The sequence below is a fragment of the Neolamprologus brichardi genome, chromosome 7, assembly GCF_056152115.1.
Source record: "Neolamprologus brichardi isolate AB-2024 chromosome 7, ASM5615211v1, whole genome shotgun sequence".
Lineage (NCBI taxonomy): Eukaryota > Metazoa > Chordata > Actinopteri > Cichliformes > Cichlidae > Neolamprologus > Neolamprologus brichardi.
This window is the reverse complement of record NC_142110.1, coordinates 1,337,474-1,355,100: the sequence shown is the minus strand read 5'-3', so window position 1 is coordinate 1,355,100 and position 17,627 is coordinate 1,337,474. Positions and strand designations below refer to the sequence as shown.

The 17,627-nt window shown below is 42.7% G+C and overlaps 5 protein-coding genes across 7 annotated transcripts; 2 read left to right on the top strand and 3 right to left on the bottom strand.

Moving 5' to 3' along the window:
- Positions 1–721: 721 nt before the first annotated feature.
- Positions 722–1,871, bottom strand: steep1 (STING1 ER exit protein 1). The gene has a single exon (XM_006795792.2). It carries the CDS (start codon positions 1,752–1,754, stop codon positions 1,077–1,079), a length of 678 nt encoding a protein of 225 aa, XP_006795855.1. The 5' UTR covers positions 1,755–1,871; the 3' UTR covers positions 722–1,076.
- Positions 1,872–2,774: 903 nt separating this feature from the next.
- Positions 2,775–3,548, bottom strand: mt2 (metallothionein 2). The gene is made up of 3 exons (XM_006795793.3): positions 3,395–3,548; positions 3,250–3,315; positions 2,775–3,008 (listed from the first exon to the last, which is right to left on the bottom strand). The coding sequence occupies exons 1-3, from the start codon at positions 3,417–3,419 to the stop codon at positions 2,917–2,919; spliced, it is 183 nt and encodes a 60-aa protein (XP_006795856.1). The 5' UTR covers positions 3,420–3,548; the 3' UTR covers positions 2,775–2,916.
- Positions 3,549–7,756: 4,208 nt separating this feature from the next.
- On the top strand, positions 7,757–14,914 carry LOC102789514 (lathosterol oxidase-like). 2 transcript variants are annotated; one of them, XM_087842787.1, is made up of 7 exons: positions 7,970–7,988; positions 8,168–8,274; positions 8,751–8,966; positions 9,057–9,189; positions 11,021–11,121; positions 11,472–11,600; positions 12,049–14,914. In XM_087842787.1, the coding sequence occupies exons 3-7, from the start codon at positions 8,757–8,759 to the stop codon at positions 12,316–12,318; spliced, it is 843 nt and encodes a 280-aa protein (XP_087698913.1). In that variant the 5' UTR covers positions 7,970–7,988; positions 8,168–8,274; positions 8,751–8,756; the 3' UTR covers positions 12,319–14,914. The 2 variants fall into 2 exon arrangements, with proteins under 2 accessions (XP_087698912.1, XP_087698913.1); XM_087842786.1 differs by lacking the exon at positions 8,168–8,274 and having other exon boundaries at positions 7,757–7,988.
- On the bottom strand, positions 13,838–15,305 carry anapc13 (anaphase promoting complex subunit 13). The gene is made up of 2 exons (XM_006795795.3): positions 15,055–15,305; positions 13,838–14,153 (listed from the first exon to the last, which is right to left on the bottom strand). The coding sequence occupies exons 1-2, from the start codon at positions 15,151–15,153 to the stop codon at positions 14,028–14,030; spliced, it is 225 nt and encodes a 74-aa protein (XP_006795858.1). The 5' UTR covers positions 15,154–15,305; the 3' UTR covers positions 13,838–14,027.
- Positions 15,306–16,475: 1,170 nt separating this feature from the next.
- pierce1 (piercer of microtubule wall 1) lies at positions 16,476–17,317 on the top strand. 2 transcript variants are annotated; one of them, XM_087844317.1, is made up of 2 exons: positions 16,476–16,578; positions 16,891–17,317. In XM_087844317.1, exon 2 carries the CDS (start codon positions 16,901–16,903, stop codon positions 17,225–17,227), a length of 327 nt encoding a protein of 108 aa, XP_087700443.1. In that variant the 5' UTR covers positions 16,476–16,578; positions 16,891–16,900; the 3' UTR covers positions 17,228–17,317. The 2 variants fall into 2 exon arrangements, with proteins under 2 accessions (XP_087700443.1, XP_087700444.1); XM_087844318.1 differs by having other exon boundaries at positions 16,493–16,578; positions 16,894–17,317.
- Positions 17,318–17,627: the final 310 nt, after the last annotated feature.

The following is a 17,627-nucleotide window of genomic DNA, read 5'->3' as shown; positions in this document are numbered from 1 at the left end:
GCTTATGGCCTTCCCCATGTGCCTGTGGAACTTTAACTTAACTCTGTTTGTTATTTATTTTTTTATCCTACTGCTGCAACACAATCATTTCCTCTGTGGGATCAGAGATTTAAGGAACTCTCCTGAAGAGTTTGGAAGAATGCTCTAATCCAGGGGTGGGGAACTCCAGGCCTCGAGGGCCGGTGTCCTGCTGGTTTTAGATCTCACCCTGGGTCAACACACCCGAATCACATGATGAGTTCATTACCAGGCCTCTGGAGAACTTCAAGACATGTTGAGGAGGTGATTTAACCATTTGAATCAGCTGTGCTGGATGAAGGACACATGTGAAAGCTGCTGGACACCGGCCCTTGAGGCCTGGAGTTTGACACTCCCACAGCTTTACAGATGCTTTCTTTTGAACTATGCACTGATAACAAGTTGGATAATCATCATATTTGACCTCGACTGACCACAAAGATTTTCCCAGATTCTTGGCAATGTTGTTCCTAAATGGTTTCACCCATTCTGAACACACAAGTCTAAGAGTAGTGAACCCTCTTCTCTATCTTCAGTCTCTGGAATGACCTCTTTTTGTGCCTAATTATGTTACTAACCTGCTGCTAAATAATTTGAGAAACATTCAACCAGATCAAACCTGAAATGTTTCACTGGCTCAAATAAAAATGAGCGAAAGAAAATAATACAATAAAAAACTAACTCATGTTTGTTCTGATGTGTTTGTAGCTTTAAAATTTTAATTAAATATTTGGTTTGAATTATACACAACTCAAAACTGATGGTGACAACTTTACCTACAGGCTTCAGTTCATTAAGCTGTTGCTAATAAAGTTTCCCCCTCGTGTGGTCTGACTCTTTCAAACAGCCGAAGCCTTCTCTGCTGGTGATAACAACAACAACATGAAACACTTTTTAAAAATACCAACAACAAGAAAAATGTTTATTTTGTCTTTTCCTGTATGTACAAAACATTATAACAAACTAATTTAAAGGCCAGATCACATTCTTATGATACGCTACACTCATCAGTCCTGTATGTACAACGAGTCCCAGCAGAGCAGGAGTCTCCTCAGACTCTATTTGAACTGGTTATCAATGAGAGTGCCCTTCATCTTGGCCTTCTTGGCCTCCAGCTCAGCCAGCTCCTGCAGCCTCCTCTTGCTCATGCCCTTCCTCTCCAGCTGCTTCTCGATCACTTTGGCATTCTGGGCATAGGAGTCCGCCACCTCCCTGGCCTCGATCTCCTCCTCCTCCTCGTCGATAGTGGAGACGGTGACGGAGCTGAACTTGCCCATGTCTTTGGTCCGCTTGGTCATCATCACTCGGACTTTCTTGGGAGCCTCGGGCTGCTTCTGGCTGTAGACGCTGGTGTTGCCGAAGCCCTGCCCGAACTTGACCACGGCCCCGTCCACGATGAAGGTGGCCGGGTTGTTCTTCTCCTGGTGCTGGTAGAAGAGCAGCAGGCCGCATTTGCCGCACTTCTTGCGGTACTGCCTCTCGATACCCTCGGCTCTCTTGATGTACGTGTTTTCGTCCTCCTCCACGTTGCAGAACTTGTGAGCGTGTTTGGCGGCGTCGATCACCCGGGCTTTGTCCCGGGGTCTCATGGGCAGCTTCTCCAGCTGGCAGTCCAGGACCAGAACCATCTGGCCGCACAGGCAGTAGTAGACGTGGAGGGGCTTCTCTCCGTCGTCGTACTCCTCCCGGTCTCTGGTGTCCGAGCACACGACGCTCCTGGAAACCACCTTCGGCATGTTCACACGCGTGGGTGTATTTTACTACCAGGACGGGATCAGAAACACCACTACAGCCAAACTTGCCCAGAAAATAGAAACAACGCAATAGTTCCTGTGTGCAGCGACGATATTGTTCCCGCGAGAAACCCAAGTGTCGAATATTTGTTCCGCCTTCATAGATCGTTCCGTGAAACTCAAAATAAATACATTTTATAACAACCCTGTGCTGATAGGAGTGCTGATGTTTTATTAAAAACACGACAAACCCCAAACTAAGAAATACAACTTTATTACAGATTAAACGTATGTATGTAACACTACCTCACAACAATAGTGCTCTTTATTGCAAGCACCTACAGAGGAGCTCTAGACCTCCAGGGCAGGTGTCAGATCTCACCCTGGGTCATCAACACACCTGAATCAAATGTTTAGTTCATTACCAGGCCTCACGTTGAGGTCATTTAAGTCAGCTGTGTTGGATCAAGGACACATCTAAGACCTGCAGGTCCACCCTTAGGCTACAGTAACAGAGCAGAGGAGGATCCTCCGCACGATTGGAGGTGAGGGGAAAGACAGGATCAAGAGACTGCAAAAAGGATATTACGTATTTGCCCCCCCCCCGATTCAACCAGGCAAACGGGCTTACAAGTTTAAATTCCATTTCTGGTTAAACATGTCAGACATCTTCAGTCTGCTGGCTCACAGCCACGTGTAACAGTTCTGCTGGACTAATTTAATAGCAGCCTTAGTTCAGTTCAAGTTACTGAACTTCCGTTTTCCAAATGCTAATACTGCTCTAACCTTGTCCAACACGCCATCTAATGCATTTGGATTTCCAACTTTAGATTTGTGAACAGTTTCTTTGCATCCCTACACGAGCCTTTCAAGTGGGCCACACAGTTTAGTAGCAATCCGGAGTCAATTTAACTTTAGTCTTTATTCCAAGATGAAGATTTCAGCATTAACAAAGTACCACAGAGCGTGACCCACGTGAAATGATGCACTGACATCAGCTGAATTAATACACCAGACAGGTCATAGCGTCAATAAACACGTTTATTTCAAACACCCAAAGACAAGTACAAAATCATTCGTCATCATTTCGTGGACGTGTAAGTTTATGATTAGTGGCAAATAAATGACTCCATCATTTCAGCAGAGAGCTGATGCTGCAGACTCCTCACTGGCAGCAGCTGGTGTCGCACGTCTTCCCTTTGCACACGCAGCCAGAGGCGCATTTGCTGCAGCCGGATGGGCAGCAGTCGCAGCAGCCTGCAGTGACGGACATCGTTACTGACAGAACACAACGAAAACTAAAGATGGCATTAAAGCAAGTCGAGCCGCTGCGCTTTTTTTTTTTTAAATGGCATCAAATGCGGAATTTTGAAGAAATGGCGCATGACTGTAAGAGACAATCTTCACACTACGCATGTTACTTGGGAAGATAAACAGGAGCGTAACATTAACAGGTCGACAGATGACTGTTTGCTGTGCTGTGACGTGTCAGACTTACTCTTCTTGCAGCTCTTGCATGAGCAGTTTGTGCACGTGCAGGATCCTCCGCAGTTGCAGGTTCCAGCTGAACATAAAAAGACAGTTCAGTTTCATGTGGTCCGCTGGTAACAAGCAGCGCGTTAAACAGCGGCAGGAATACTCACTTTTGGCGCACTCGCAGGGGTCCATTTCTCAGTCGATGGCTCGTTCAGAGTGATGCTGGCGTTGCTCTCGTGTCGTCGGGACTTGAGTGAATGTTGTGAATGACAGTGTAGGAGTGGCTGTTTTATAGCGTCCTGGGAACAACAGAGCCGAGTGCAAAACACGCATGTCAAGCTTCACGCAAGCACGTGGTTAATGATTACAAAGAGGTTTGTGCACACGGCATGGTCCAACCTTTCAGCAGCGGGAACAGAGAGATCCTCATAGCCAGATCTATGGCCTGCTGCCTGAACATTATATAAGAATGTCAGCTCCTGGAGAAATTCAATCATGCAGTTAATTCATGTATTTAAACAGAGGAGAACATCTTCAGGCTACACGGAGATCTGAACACACGGTCACAAACGCTCACCAACACTGATTCATGTAGAATGGGCTACATGAAGTGCGCGTCTCCGATCAGGACGTCTTAGTTTTATATGGATGAAGTGACTTTATACAACCATTTGGGGCTCATATGAGAGGATGTTGGGTGGACGGGCGCACGAATGATCACCAACAGTATTATTTTAAAAATTACAAAAAAACTTTTCAGCATCTGCGAAGATTCTTCACAGAAAACATTTCCGTTCAGTGTTTTCATAACAAACTTAACCTCATACTTGTTTAATTGAAACGAATACACTCTATGCCGGTATTATTTTGACAGTGCGATCATTTTATGGGAGTAAACATCCACATTAAATATCCTAAATCCAAATCTAACCGCTCATTTAAAATATAATACATGTAATATATCATGTGACTCCTCAGTTTTTTTTTTTTAAATAATAAAAAATAATATAGTCATCATGATGTTGAACACGGGGTGTTTCCGGCGCTGTGCACACGGTGCGAACCAGCTGGCGTCTGTCTCCCGTCGGTGCCGAGCTGCACGCGGCCGCTCGTGAGCAAACCAAAGCAAACAGGCTATTGTAATATGCTGCGTTCACGTACCGTGTGCTATCGGAAATACCGGATTCAGCAGCGAGCCGTGTGCATATGGCACGTGCGACGTCGCGTCTCCCCACAGAGAAAATTGTTGTGCATTTACACACAATATATATATTTAATAATAGCAGTCTTACAAGAAATTAAACACCAAAATCACACTACGCATAAAATATCAGTGGGGAAACATCGGTGCGCAACAATAAAGAATCAAACAGAACAGACGAGCTTTAAAAGTGTGTGTGAGTACAAACAAAATTAAACAAAATTAATCTCGGCCACCGTAATCCTGGATGTTTCGCACTTGGTTGCTTAGTTTTTTTATGTCTATTTGTCTATAAAGACGATCTGTATTTACAATACTTAGGTTTTCCATGATGGGAGCGTGAAGGCAGCATCATTCACTCTGCACTCGACACAGTCACTGAGTGTTTCTCCATTAACATGTAGTTTGTAGAAAGTGTGTGTCAGCCGATGTAAACCGCAGGGAGCGACGAGCGAAACGAGCTGTAGAGATGAGCGCTGCTCTTCTTAGCGAAGCAGCTGAAAATGGCAATTATGAGGAAAAAAACAGTCATAATATAATAATACTGCAAATAGATTCAGTCCATCCATTTTCTATCCTTCATCCAGGGAGGGGGCAGATACTCCGGTCTGCTAACACAGACCTACAAATCAAGAAGAAGAAGACACTTTAAAGAACTCAATTACCTGAGCTGACTGTCCGAAAACATGGGTGAAAACAGAGAGGGGAACTACTGTGCTGCTACTGTTTCTTTTTGTTTTCTTGGACTCTAGTGGAGTCCCAGCTATGTTCACACAACCCTCTGTGCCTGCACAACTTTTCATTTAGAGTCATCAGACCAAAATGTCTCTGGGACAGACACACAGGTACTTACAGCCTATCGTGTATTCCCAAGAATTACACATTGACACTTTATAGGACTTGGACCAAATTGAATGCTTCTGTTGGTGCAGTGTTACATGTTGGTGCAGTGATTAGCAGCAAAGTCCAAAGACAGCTTTGTTGGTTTAACTGGTGATTCTAAACTGGTCACTGTGTGATTGTGAGGATGAACGACGTTGTTGGGTCTGTGTTTCCACAAGCCGGCTAGTTTAGAGACTTATTCATCATGAAGAAAACAAGACAGAACAGAACATCTTCAAGCGGTTTTTCACTTGCTAACGAGGGACGTTTTGGTCAAGAACTCTTGGAGCTCACGCTTCTGTCTCAGCCCAAAATCCTTCCAAGAGCAGCTTCACCTCCCTCTGTAAAACCCCCCAATGGGTCTAAGACAGTACGCACGTATATGCATGTGCATGAATGTGTGTGTGTGTGTGTGACCTCCTGCTGACCAAAAGGATCATAAAAACAGGAAGCTTACAACAGAAGACACAGATCTGTCAGACAGGATGCATCTGCAATAAAACCTCCCCCAGCACAGAGTGGCTGGAGAGGTGGTCAGGATTAAAGGAATGTCTTGATCCTATAGATTAAACTCAGACTTACAAATTTAAGAAGCCCAATGACAACATTCAACAATTAGACTTAACAGACGTCTTTCTCTCTCCCAGGACCCCAAGACTACGCCATGCTGGCTCATACATGTTTTGTTAACCCTTAAATGAAACACTGCCACTGAAAAACACGTTAGGAATCTTATGGAAGGATAACAAGACCAAATATTAAAAAAAAAAAAAAGTTTTTAAACAATATTATTAGAGCTTTAAAAATAATATTTTGGGAACAAAATATATACCAGCTGAAAATATTGCTAGGACATTAATATTATCAGAATGGTTATAAAATGAATGGTTTTCTTTTCTTCAACACTGTAAATGCTGCTGTTGTGCCCACTGTGAATATAATAAATACACCTTAGAAAAAGCCTGAAACAGAAGTCCTGTTAAGGTTCAGCCTGTTTGAACATCTCAAAACCGTAAGATGTGTGACGTAGTTACGTTTCCTCTCAATAAAGGTTAAATCACATCAAGTCCTAATTATATTTTTTGACTTTGTTAAAGCAACTTTGCATTATTTACGGTTTAAAAATGTCATTGCAGCCACTGTCTGAAACAAGCTGTTATAGCTCCGCCTCTGTTTGGCCTACGTCCTTTTGATTGGCTGCTTCTTACAAGCAGAAGTTTGAACAGCTGCTTTTAGGGATTTTTGTTCTCCTAGCCACAGCTGTGTGACTGAGATCACACCATCAATTTAGTCATGTCATCAAAATAAGGCTATCCCCTCACTGAAACATCATATAGAGCCAAGAGCAGAACATTTTTCATTATTTGAAATTTTAGCCATGTTTTTATGAAAAGCCGGCATTTTAACAGCAAACGTGACACAAAGTAAAAGAGAGAAGAAAAAAGCTCCACCTTATATGTACATAACCTGTCATACACCCTTTATAAATACACTGCTTGGATAAATATGCAGTAGTTCCTGTTTTTGTACGTGATTAATTTTGGACGCTGGATGTGAGAACTGTCCATTACTCCCAGAAGCTGCTGTTTCAGTCAGGGACCGCTAGAGGGCGACAGTTACACGCGTATCTACTGGTGGACAAGAATGCATAATATGAAACAACTCAGCTGCAAGTGCAAGTAACTGGTGTTAAAATATTTAAAGGCAGATACCAACAACCCAAATTCAAATGGCACAGGTGGCCTTACAGCTCTATTTGAACTAGAATGTCTGACTTAATGTGACGGACACACGTTAACGAGCAGTTATAGGAGAGAAAAGTGTGGAAGTGGCATAACAACATCCCGTCCTGGTCAGAGCCGCTTTGCAAGTGTTGCTCTGCTCATTCTGAGAAGTGATTACGTGTCTTAAATTTCATACTCAGTGACTGTCTGCATGTTCTGTCCACCAAGATGTGTGTTTATGTCAAAGGTCAGTAATGCCGACAGACAGACTCTACTTTACACTGATGGGATATTCTATGATCACAAAGTGTTAGGCATGCTCCCAGCAAGACTCGCTTCTCTTAACTGTGTGTGTGTGTGTGTGTGTGTGTGCAGGGCAGACAGCTGAGCTGCTATATTTGATCCTTCCAAGCCCAGCATGGGACAGAGTACATCCACTGCACACACGCAAAAATGACATGCTGACCATTGCAAGGGATTTTATTTTGCATTAAAACTGAGATGATACAGCTGAGTTGCTGCAATGCACTTTTCACAACTGTGTAGAATATATATATATATATATATATATATATATATATATATAATATTTAATTCAATGAGCACAGATATTGTGAGAAAATGGTGTCAGCTGAGGAGCTCCTGCCGCTGAGCTCTGTGTTATTTGCTGAGCATGCTGGGATCTTGTTCCACCTGGACAAGCATGTCTGTGTCTTCTTGGATCCACCGAGCACACGGTATCAACTACCTCGCAAAAAAAAGAAAAGAGAAAGAAAACCGGAGCTTCTCTTGCAGTTTGTGGAGACGCCGGCCTATTGCACGGTAAACCCATGTTAGCAGCGTGTGCAGTTTTCCAGATGATCTGCTGTTGGACAGACTGCGAGGAGGAGTGAGCACTCATCAACTTTCTAGGAAGGTTGTTTCTAATCTGGTGACAGACCCGTCCTCAAGCAGGTCAGTGCAGCAGAAATGATGAACTCAGCAACAAACGCTTCACTAATAATCATTTTAAATAGTAACGAGATAAAACCTGGAACGTTGAGGTGGATTTTCTTAAACTGACCACTGAGATGAAGCTGCAGTAGGTGCACTAAACAACTGTTACTGTTAATTATATATTTGTCGTTACTAAGAATATAAACGCAAGCTGAGACGTTTCTAGAGCTGCACAGCCTGAAACCCCACGTTTCCACACTGACTCTCCTGCAGACGTGTGTGGGGGGGTCACTGAGTGAAGAGGGTGAGTAGGTGTGAGAAATGCTTATGATTCATGTTGAACCAAACAGATCCAGAACGGCTTTTCGATTACTATAGAAACAAGCTTGAGAACACTTCTGTAGTCATGCAGGGAGCAGGTAGGCAACGAAGAAGAAATAAAAGATTTGAGTGTTTGATGCATCAGCCTCGCAGGGGCAGTGTTGGATTTTATACCAGCACAAACTTATGTTTCACTGTCTTATTATTGTTGCTCCTTTTGCAGTATCTCATGCACTTACATGTGTACATGTGCTCTCTGACAGAGAAGCAATAACACAGATTATCCAGTTTCTGTCTGAAGCAGAGCTGAGTGTGTGTCGTACACGCCACAGAGCTCAGGCTGTTCAATTCTCGCTAAAACATAAAACGTTTCCACTCGACCTAATTTTAGCAAAGCGGGCTGTGATTGGTTCGCTTTCTCTCATGCTAAGAGCACTACATCATTTACTGTCTTCACAGGCTGCCATGGATCATGTGCTGGACATAGCTGACTGTTACTTCTTCACTCCTTACATTTACCCGGTCTCATGGCCTGAGAGCTGGGCTGTGCGCCAGATTATCAGCCTGTGGGTGGTAACCAACTTGGGAGCTCTGCTGGTTTACCTGGTTTTTGGTGCTCTTAATTTCTACTACGTGTTTGACCATGTACTCATGAAGCATCCGCAGTTTATCGAGGTAGGCCAGTGAATGGATAGCCAGCTTTGGTGCCATTTCCAAAGCAAGGTTGTCCTAAACCCCAACTTTGTGTATCTGCTTCACTAACAGCATCAAGTAAGAAAGGAGATCCAGTTGGGAACCGTCTCCATCTTCTGGATGAGTTTTCCCACCGTGGTGCTTTTCTTCTGGGAAGTCAGAGGACACAGCAAACTTCATGACAGCATCAGCGAAAACTCGCTGGGTGAGAAAACGGTTATTTAGATATTATAGCACACGGTTCATGTTAACTCCAGTTAATGTCAAACTAAAAAGGAAATCCTCAAAGTGAGCCTACTGTATTTAATGAATGTACTGTTAAAATGCTTATAGTAAATATGGCTAAAGGCTCAAATCACAATACTTTATTGATCCCTAGGGGAAAGTTACAGTGCTCCATTATAAACAAACAGTAAAAAAGACAGACAACACACAAGAATAGCACAATATATACAGGCATATATAGATCAGGGCTCTAGACTAACCTTTTGACATGGGCGCACCGGTGCGCCTAACTTTAAAAATGTAGGCGCACCATACAGACAATATTGATTTCTAAATTATTAACTAACAAACTTGTGCTTAAAGTGCTTTGTCAATATTGTAGAAAATGTTAAACTTAATCATCATCTCGGCTCCTCTGACGACCTGTTTGCTGCTGAAAGGCAGCGTTAGAGGGGACACTTGGGCATTTATCGCAGCATATAATGTGTTTTCTGGACACACTGCTGCTTTTTCAGCATTCAGAGATTGATGGCACCGTGTCAGAGCTGCCTATGAATTTCAGACAGATCGGGCCTTAACTTAACAAAAAAGTTATCAATAGTTCTTTTCATATTTTCTTATTACAGCTACATCCACTTCTCTCAGGCCTAGGCTGCTCACGAGGGCTGGGTATCATCACTGATTTCTATAATCCATTCGATTCTGGTTCTCAAAGTCCTGATTTGATTCAATTTAGCCTCAGACAGTCAGAAATATTATAATTCTGATCATTTATCAGTACTGATACATGTGAGACTTCATCAGAATTGTGAACATCACAGCAGATGCCTTTGTGTGAAAGTAACTGAGAATAAAACAGAAAAACATGAAGGAGATTTTCCTGCTCTGGCTTTTTATAGCAGATAACCTTAAAAATATTCTGCAATTTTGCATCATTTTAAGAAGTTTAAATTTCTTCAGTATTGAACAGCAGAAATGAGGCTTTCTTGTCGGAGGTCATTTAAGTGAAAAAAGAAAGAGACAGTGCTGTAAACAACGGTAGACTGGTGGGTGATAAGTGAATGAATAATGCAGAAAACAGATTTGAGACGGGAAACTGTTCCTGAAGTACACAGAGAGAGAGAGCTGTGCAGGAAGTGTGATTTTTATCGTGGTGGAAGCAAAACAGCAAAAGTCAGAGGGAATTCATGACGACATTGATCAAATGTGAAGCGCAGTTTGCTGCTTCTTTTGCTGCTGGCTCGGCGAACTTTGGTTGGAGAGACAAAACCTGCAGCTCAGAATCCGCGCAAAAAGACGTAAACACAGAGCGGACCCGACGCATCAGAATCGCTGAGCTCCGACAGCGTGTCCGTGTTCGGGCCGTCGGGTGAGAAAGCCGACAAAGACAAAGCTGATTCTGACGCGTCGGGTCCGCTCTGTGTTTACGTCTTTGTGTGGAATCCGTGTACCTGCTCTTAATGTGTGGTGGTTGTTGAAATAGTTCTATCTATATATCTATATCTATCTACATAGTGAGTAGATAAAAAGTGAGTAGATATCCCTCATATGGTCATCTCAGCTGCACAGCTGTGTTTAGCATAATCAGGTGCTTCTGAGAAGCAGCCAATCAAAAGACAGTTGCCTTAAAGTGAAGGGATGAGATTTAAAGTACTTTTTTCAGGGAGAGGCGAGTGGCTGCACTAAGGACAAGTATAAACTGAATAAGTGGCTGGAAATGAGCGCGTCCACTTTAAGGCTGCGTGTGATTAACTCACTGAAACTAACCAAGAGTCTGCAAAAATGAAAACTCACGTATGTCTCTGCTCCAGGCTGGTCACGACTGTTCGTAAGCATCACTGGTTTCTTGCTCTTTACTGACATGTGTATATACTGGATCCACCGCGCCATGCACCATCAGAACATTTACAAGGTGAGCTTCAGCATCTGTACTGCCAGCCTACACTTGCCCCAGGCAGTCAGTTTGTCAGTGGGTGGCTTCCTATGATAAAAGGGTCCACCTGTACCAATGAACCCATGAAACAATGATTGCGTGACCTTTTGGGCTTTTCAGCACTTTTCTGCTCACAGTTGTTTGTAGCAAACAGGTTACAGGCTCGGTTTAGTGCACAGTAAAACACCGAGCAGCTGAAGGAAACATGTAGAATATTCTTTTACTCTTATAGTTATTTTAACTCCACAGCTTTGACTTCGTTTGTCTTGTGTATCTTCTCATTAAAAGAAAATCTCAGACTTGACACCATTTGTGTTTCTCCCCCTCAGCACTTACATAAGCAGCACCATACCTTCAAGATACCAACACCGTTTGCCAGCCATGCCTTCCACCCACTCGATGGCTTCCTGCAGAGCTTACCGTACCACATCTACCCTTTCATCTTCCCTCTCCACAAGGTGCATATCATCTGCTGTTGCTAGGAAATACTGACAAGCCCGATCTGAGGTCAAAGGAGGACCACGCTGTAAACCAGGGGTTGGCAACTCCAGGTCTCGAGGATCCTGCAGGTTGTAGACGTGTCCTTGATCCATCACAGCTGATTTAAATGGCTAAATGACCTCAACATGTCCTGAAGTTCTCCAGAGGCCTGGTATTAAAACTAATCATGTGATTCAGGTGTGTTGACCCAGGGTGAGATCTACAACCTGCAGGACACCGGCCCCCGAGGCCTGGTGTTTGACAACCCTGCTGTAAATCAGGGCTGCATTAAGTTACTGCTATTAAACTGCAGTAAATGTCTAAGTGACTGACAAAGTGTATTTTAATACACTGAAATTGAGAAAGTGCACTGTTGTCTTCAAACTGTGAAATGCTTCAGCTGACATGAGTTATTTTAAATTACAGGTGGTTTATCTCTCCCTCTTTGTCTTCGTCAACATCTGGACCATTTCCATCCACGATGGAGACTACCGCCTTCCAGGCCCGCTGATATTTCTGATTAACGGCGCCGCTCACCATGTCGATCATCACCTGTACTTCAACTACAATTACGGACAATACTTCACACTCTGGGATCGCCTGGGAGGCTCGTACCGACACCCATCGGCGCTGCTGGGGAATGGACCCCGTGACCAGATTCGCAAGCTGGCAACAGAAGCAGCACGGACACAGTGATGATGGACGCTCAGAGCAGAGAGACATTTCTGGACATTAACAGGCTATTATGCTGCCAACGGTCTAAAGCAGAAGAAAGAGACAGCCGGTACGAAATATGCAGATGCCCTAGCTAGATACTACCCAGGCAGAAGATGAAAATTATAAAGCATAGCAAAATAACACTGTATGTTAGCAACAGTGTCATTAGGGTTAAGTAGTACTACTGGTATGAATGTAACGAGCACAGATTCTGGTGTTACACACAACTGTAGCAGAAAACTGAAAGTTGAATCGATGTGTTTTAAGCATAAGAGCAAACCTTTCCCCCTAATAATTTGGCTGCTTTTATAGTACAGTAGGGCTGCCACAAACGATTATTTTGACAGTGATTAATTTTGCGATTAGTCGACTAATCAGATCATCATCCATTGGATGTAAAACGTACAGCTTATTGCACCAGCAGCATCTGCTCTTATATAACTATCATTAGCTTACAGCTTTAAGTGTTTAAGGTATGTGCTAACTAAAAATAAAGACAAGATGATAGTTTATTAAATTCTAATGAAATTTGCAGATTGTTTCGGTGAAGTTTAATAAACTCCTTGCTATCTAAAATATAACAGGACACCGGAGTAAATTCTCGAGCATCTCACACTTCTGATAATCAGCTGTCTGCTTGATGTTTATTCAGCTGTGTAAAAACTATAACTTTAATCTCAGCCAAACCGATTTACTCAGGAACAAATAAAACACTAAAAAAGCCAAACAATAACATTTTGAAGTTATCTAAGTGACTTATATATCATGTTTAACCTGAGTAGCGAAAGACGGCGGTGGGTTTGAAAACGATTTCCCGGGAGTCCGGTGTTCTCATGGCTCTAGTAAGCCTAGCCCCCGGCTAGCTATCGAGCTAGTGGCTAACAGACGTCTCCGAAAACGTCGGAGCGCTTTTGAAAATATGTGGTGTCTTGATAAACTGAGCAGATATTTGAGGTTTACACAGCTACATTCTCGCCTGAAAATGTGTTAAACGTTTATTTTGTGACCCAGAAAGAATAATAAGAGTAATATTAAAACTAACTAGCTGCCGCCATTGTTGGAAACTGAGCTGAGCTATGAATTCTGGGACACAGCTTCTTCTTCTTCGGTGTTTAACGGCAGCTGGCATCCTTGTACATGCAGTGCTGCCATCTTCTGTTTCAGTCCGTTATTACACTCTTAAATCCTACTACTTATTCCTGCGTCTTTTGGAATCTTACAAAGCTTCAAACGACACGTCGACTATTAAATCAGTCGTCGACGATTTTGATAGTCAACGTAATCGTGACTAGTCGACTAATCGTGGCAGCTCTATAGTACAGCGACATCCAGTGGCCAGACTACCTGCAAGATAACTATGGTATTACTGCATGGGTAAAGGTGAGATGATTTTGTTACAAACTCAGGAGGCTAGATCTGTTCAAAGCCAGGGTTCCTCGTTATAACGCTGCAGAAATAAGAGCCGTGGTTTAATAAATGCACACACAAACAGGAGGACTCTATGTGCTCACATTTATCACGGTTTCATAAAGTATAAACAATGTTTTACAATACGAGTGATGGATAGTTCACCACCAAGTATAAGGCCAATGCGCAGAGAAGATACGGCACATTTGTGTGTCAAAACTGACACAGTGCGCACCACGTCTGTGCATTTTATTTGTACAGTTCGATTGTGTGTTAGTCTTTCAGCTTCCGGTGCTCGGTGTGTTCTCATGTAGGCTCTGCAGGGCGAGGTCTGTCCACTTCATCTCTTGCTCTTTCACAGACTCTGTCGATCCCCCGTTGTCCTGCTCAGCCTCAGGCAGCTCACTCTGCAACAAACCAGCATCAGAAACTGGTGACCTGCTGGGATTTTCCCACAAAACCGTAACTTGTGTTTAAGGTAAAATACAAATGGGTGAAAATGTGTTGTTGATGTTAGAGATCAGAGGAGAATGTGCAGACTGTTTCAAGCTGATAGCAATCCAAGCACGCAGAGCTTTGAACGCACAACACACCACAAAGCAGATGGACTACGGCGGCAGAAGACCACACAGGGTGCTGCTCCGGTCAACTAAGAACGGGAAACTAAAGCCGCAATTCACACAGGGTCATGAAACTTTGACAACAGAAGACTGGAAAAATGTTGTTTCTTGTACACGATGCGTTCACGGCACTCAAATGACGACCTTTTGGGATGTAGTACAAGTAGCAACTGCGTGATGCTATCATGTCAACATGGTTCAACATCTCACGTCTCCAGCATCTTGTTGAATCTTTGCTATGAAAAATCAGAGAAGTTCTGCAGGCTTTAACCCTGGCAAGGTGTATCTAATGAGTGTATATAGTAGAAAGCAGGTAAGCATGCACATGTCATCTTCTGTAAACCCAGAACAGGAAAGAGAAGTATACCAAAGCAAAATCCCCCCCAAAACCATATGTGTATATTTAAGCTTATGTTCATATCCTCTCATTCTCCTCTATTTTATACTCTAACTCTGTAATATGCAACTTCTGTCGGTGCTCTGCTACTGGAAACTGAACTTCCCGGAGGAACCCACCCGAGGGATTAATAAAGCGCTATCTAATCTAAGTCATTGGCATTAAGTAAAAAGCCGGATATTATGGAGTGTCCTCTCATAAACTGCACTGCTCGGGAACATCCTGCAAAAACATTTCTGCTTTCTGTAATCGTTGGTCCTTGTTGACGTTAACCTTAGCATTAACATTTACCAAAGGAATGGTGACGTCTTCGTACGGCAGCCTGTCTTCCCTCCAGGCATCATCGGTGAGATCCAGGACTCTCCCATCCCGTTGGATTTCACTGTCCATCCTCCCGCCGAGACACAGCCAACTAGCCTCAACAACAGGGGAGCAACAGGACCCCAGATTTACGTCCGAGAACGACGCTGTTGCTGTTTGAGAAGAGCAGTCGCAGTAATTCTACGTATCCAGTTGTCACGTGCTGATGACGCAGTGAATGGTGCCTTTACGTGCAGTGGAAAAATACGAATCTGACGAGTTTTACTAGCAGGAGATCCAATACAATTTCTCGAAACCACAGATTGTATATATGCAGTACATTATGTGCAGTATATATGTATGTTTATGTACAGCCATTGGTCCAAATATGTGAACTTACACAAGAGCAACATTTAGACTGCAACGTGGCATTTATACTCCACAGTATACAGCCTTGTATGCCACCTGAAGGCAAGTTTAGCCCATCAGGAGTTATTTTAGAGTATTATCTAAATGACCTGATTCACTGATCATTGGGACCCAAAAACTGTATGCAGAAAATGGTCAGTCACCATTCAAGTCCTTGCTTTGTCACAGCCCTCCCACATATTTAAAGTGACGATTAGTTGAGTTTCATGTCTCTGTCTTCTGCCACATGCATGCATGTGTGTCTTTGGTGTGTGGTATGTGTCTATGGTTATTTAGTGCCCCCTGGGTTGTGGTATGTTCTATATTTTGGTGAGCAACACATACCGTCACTCTTTCTCCAATGATCATTTTGCACTTAAGATCATGCACTATCAAACAGTGACCACACACTGTGGTTTCTTGTTATTGTTGTTTTTTATGTCTTCCTTTATTTGACCGCCAGTCTGCCTGATTTTTATCTCTGACAGCAAAGCAAAAAAACCTGCTTTTCACATCTAATCTGTATTTTTCTTCTCCTCAGTCTTCTAATCAGGCCTCTTTATGTCGTGTTATAACTTGGTTTACTCTGATTAGTGTTTGCTTGTGAGACTGTCCAGAGCATGTCTGAGAGGAGGCAGTTAGCAGCATTACATCTGACATATGAGACTCTTGTATGAGTTCAGGGAGATGTTTGAAGAGAGGAGTAAGGTGGTGCTGTGTTTAAGGTACCTGATGGAAAATAGTGCTCATATTTGAATGTTAATTATTAGTATAGCGAGCTGGGGGATACTATTAAATATTTTAAGGTAGATTTTAACCAAAGTTTGGAAATATAGGCAAGTTATTAAGGTTTTTTTGGGTTTTTTTTTTGTTTTTGCCAGGGCCAATATCTGTCAGTAGCTGTAATTTATGTCCAGCTGCTGATGACAGAGAGTCTTTTTTTTCAGTACAACAGAGTCGGAGCCCCGTCCTCTCGCGCTTTCTTCGAAAGTCTCGTGAGATTATGTGAGGTCAAGCGCCTGGCTCGTCATTGCTATGGTAACCACATGTTTCTCTGTCTTCAACCCGTGACCAGTCGGTGTATTTTGTTGAGTTCACGAATTTAAGGTAATTATATGAATCACATCGTAATTTGGAAACAAAAACACTTCAGTCAAGAAATAAAAAATCCAGTGGTGCGAAATTTAGCGCTAGATAGCGAAGTTAAAAGAAATGAATAGACATGAATCACAAAGATCGCTGGACCGCTCTGTGCTCGAAAATAATTTAACTGTAATCACTGAAATATATATAATCTTAAATCCGTGTAAAACTAATACCCGCTATATGCAACTCTCCATTGACCATTAGTGAGTCCATATATACCTAATGTAAATGTGTAAATAATCTTCTAAATCGTTTTCCCTCCTTTTTTAATAGAAGATCAACAATGCCTGTTTCTCCAGAGCAGCAGGCAGAAGATGCCAAAACATCAACCAGTCCTGGAAATCCAGTTTTTACCTGCGTGATTACTCCACAAGCAAAAGGTCTGATGTCTGCAGCGGGAACAAAACTCGAAAGCATCATGTATAAGACCACATCCGCCGACTATGGTCGCCTCCCTCCAACCTTTGAAAGCTCTCCGTGCACTTTCCACCCCAAATCACAAAGATTCACCAAAGAGCTGAGGAAGATCGGGATGTATCGGAACTACTCCTTCAATACATCCCTGGACCGTAGCAGGGTGTGTGACTGCTTTGCAGGACATGTCTTTTGAAAAAGAAAAGAAAAAAGCATAAATCTCAAATGTAACGACTGCAGTATTCAATATCTGCACATGTGTGAAATTAAATGACATTGTTTAGCATGTGTGTTGATGTTTTTGTTTTCCTAGGCGTTTGATTTATTTTTCTTAACCTGTTAATATTATATGTATATATTATTTTGAACCTCAGATGAATTATAAACACATAGGTAGTCCACCTGGCATTACTAAATAGATAAAATATCCTTAATTGGTGTTTCGGAGAGTAAACAAAAGAAATCTCTTTCTTTTTTTGAAGGGGGGGGGTCACTTTAGTAAATGTTTCAGGCTGAAACATTTAAAAAATTTAAAGGTTAAATTTGTACACATTTGCTGTACTGAACTGAGGTGTAGCATACCATTTCTTTAATTC

Excerpts from the sequence above, each read along its gene's own strand:
- steep1 (XM_006795792.2), bottom strand. The coding sequence starts at position 1,754 with ATGCCGAAGGTGGTTTCCAGGAGCGTCGTGTGCTCGGACACCAGAGAC.
- mt2 (XM_006795793.3), bottom strand. The coding sequence starts at position 3,419 with ATGGACCCCTGCGAGTGCGCCAAAA. Across the intron at positions 3,316-3,394 it reads CCCCTGCGAGTGCGCCAAAA|CTGGAACCTGCAACTGCGGA; the intron begins GTGAGTATTCCT and ends TTTTATGTTCAG. Across the intron at positions 3,009-3,249 it reads ATGCAAGAGCTGCAAGAAGA|GCTGCTGCGACTGCTGCCCA; the intron begins GTAAGTCTGACA and ends CCGTCACTGCAG.
- LOC102789514 (XM_087842786.1), top strand. The coding sequence starts at position 8,757 with ATGGATCATGTGCTGGACATAGCTGACTGTTACTTCTTCACTCCTTAC. Across the intron at positions 9,190-11,020 it reads CATCAGCGAAAACTCGCTGG|GCTGGTCACGACTGTTCGTA; the intron begins GTGAGAAAACGG and ends TCTCTGCTCCAG. Across the intron at positions 11,601-12,048 it reads TCATCTTCCCTCTCCACAAG|GTGGTTTATCTCTCCCTCTT; the intron begins GTGCATATCATC and ends TTTAAATTACAG.
- anapc13 (XM_006795795.3), bottom strand. The coding sequence starts at position 15,153 with ATGGACAGTGAAATCCAACGGGATGGGAGAGTCCTGGATCTCACCGAT. Across the intron at positions 14,154-15,054 it reads AAGACGTCACCATTCCTTTG|AGTGAGCTGCCTGAGGCTGA; the intron begins GTAAATGTTAAT and ends GGTTTGTTGCAG.
- pierce1 (XM_087844317.1), top strand. The coding sequence starts at position 16,901 with ATGCCTGTTTCTCCAGAGCAGCAGGCAGAAGATGCCAAAACATCAACC.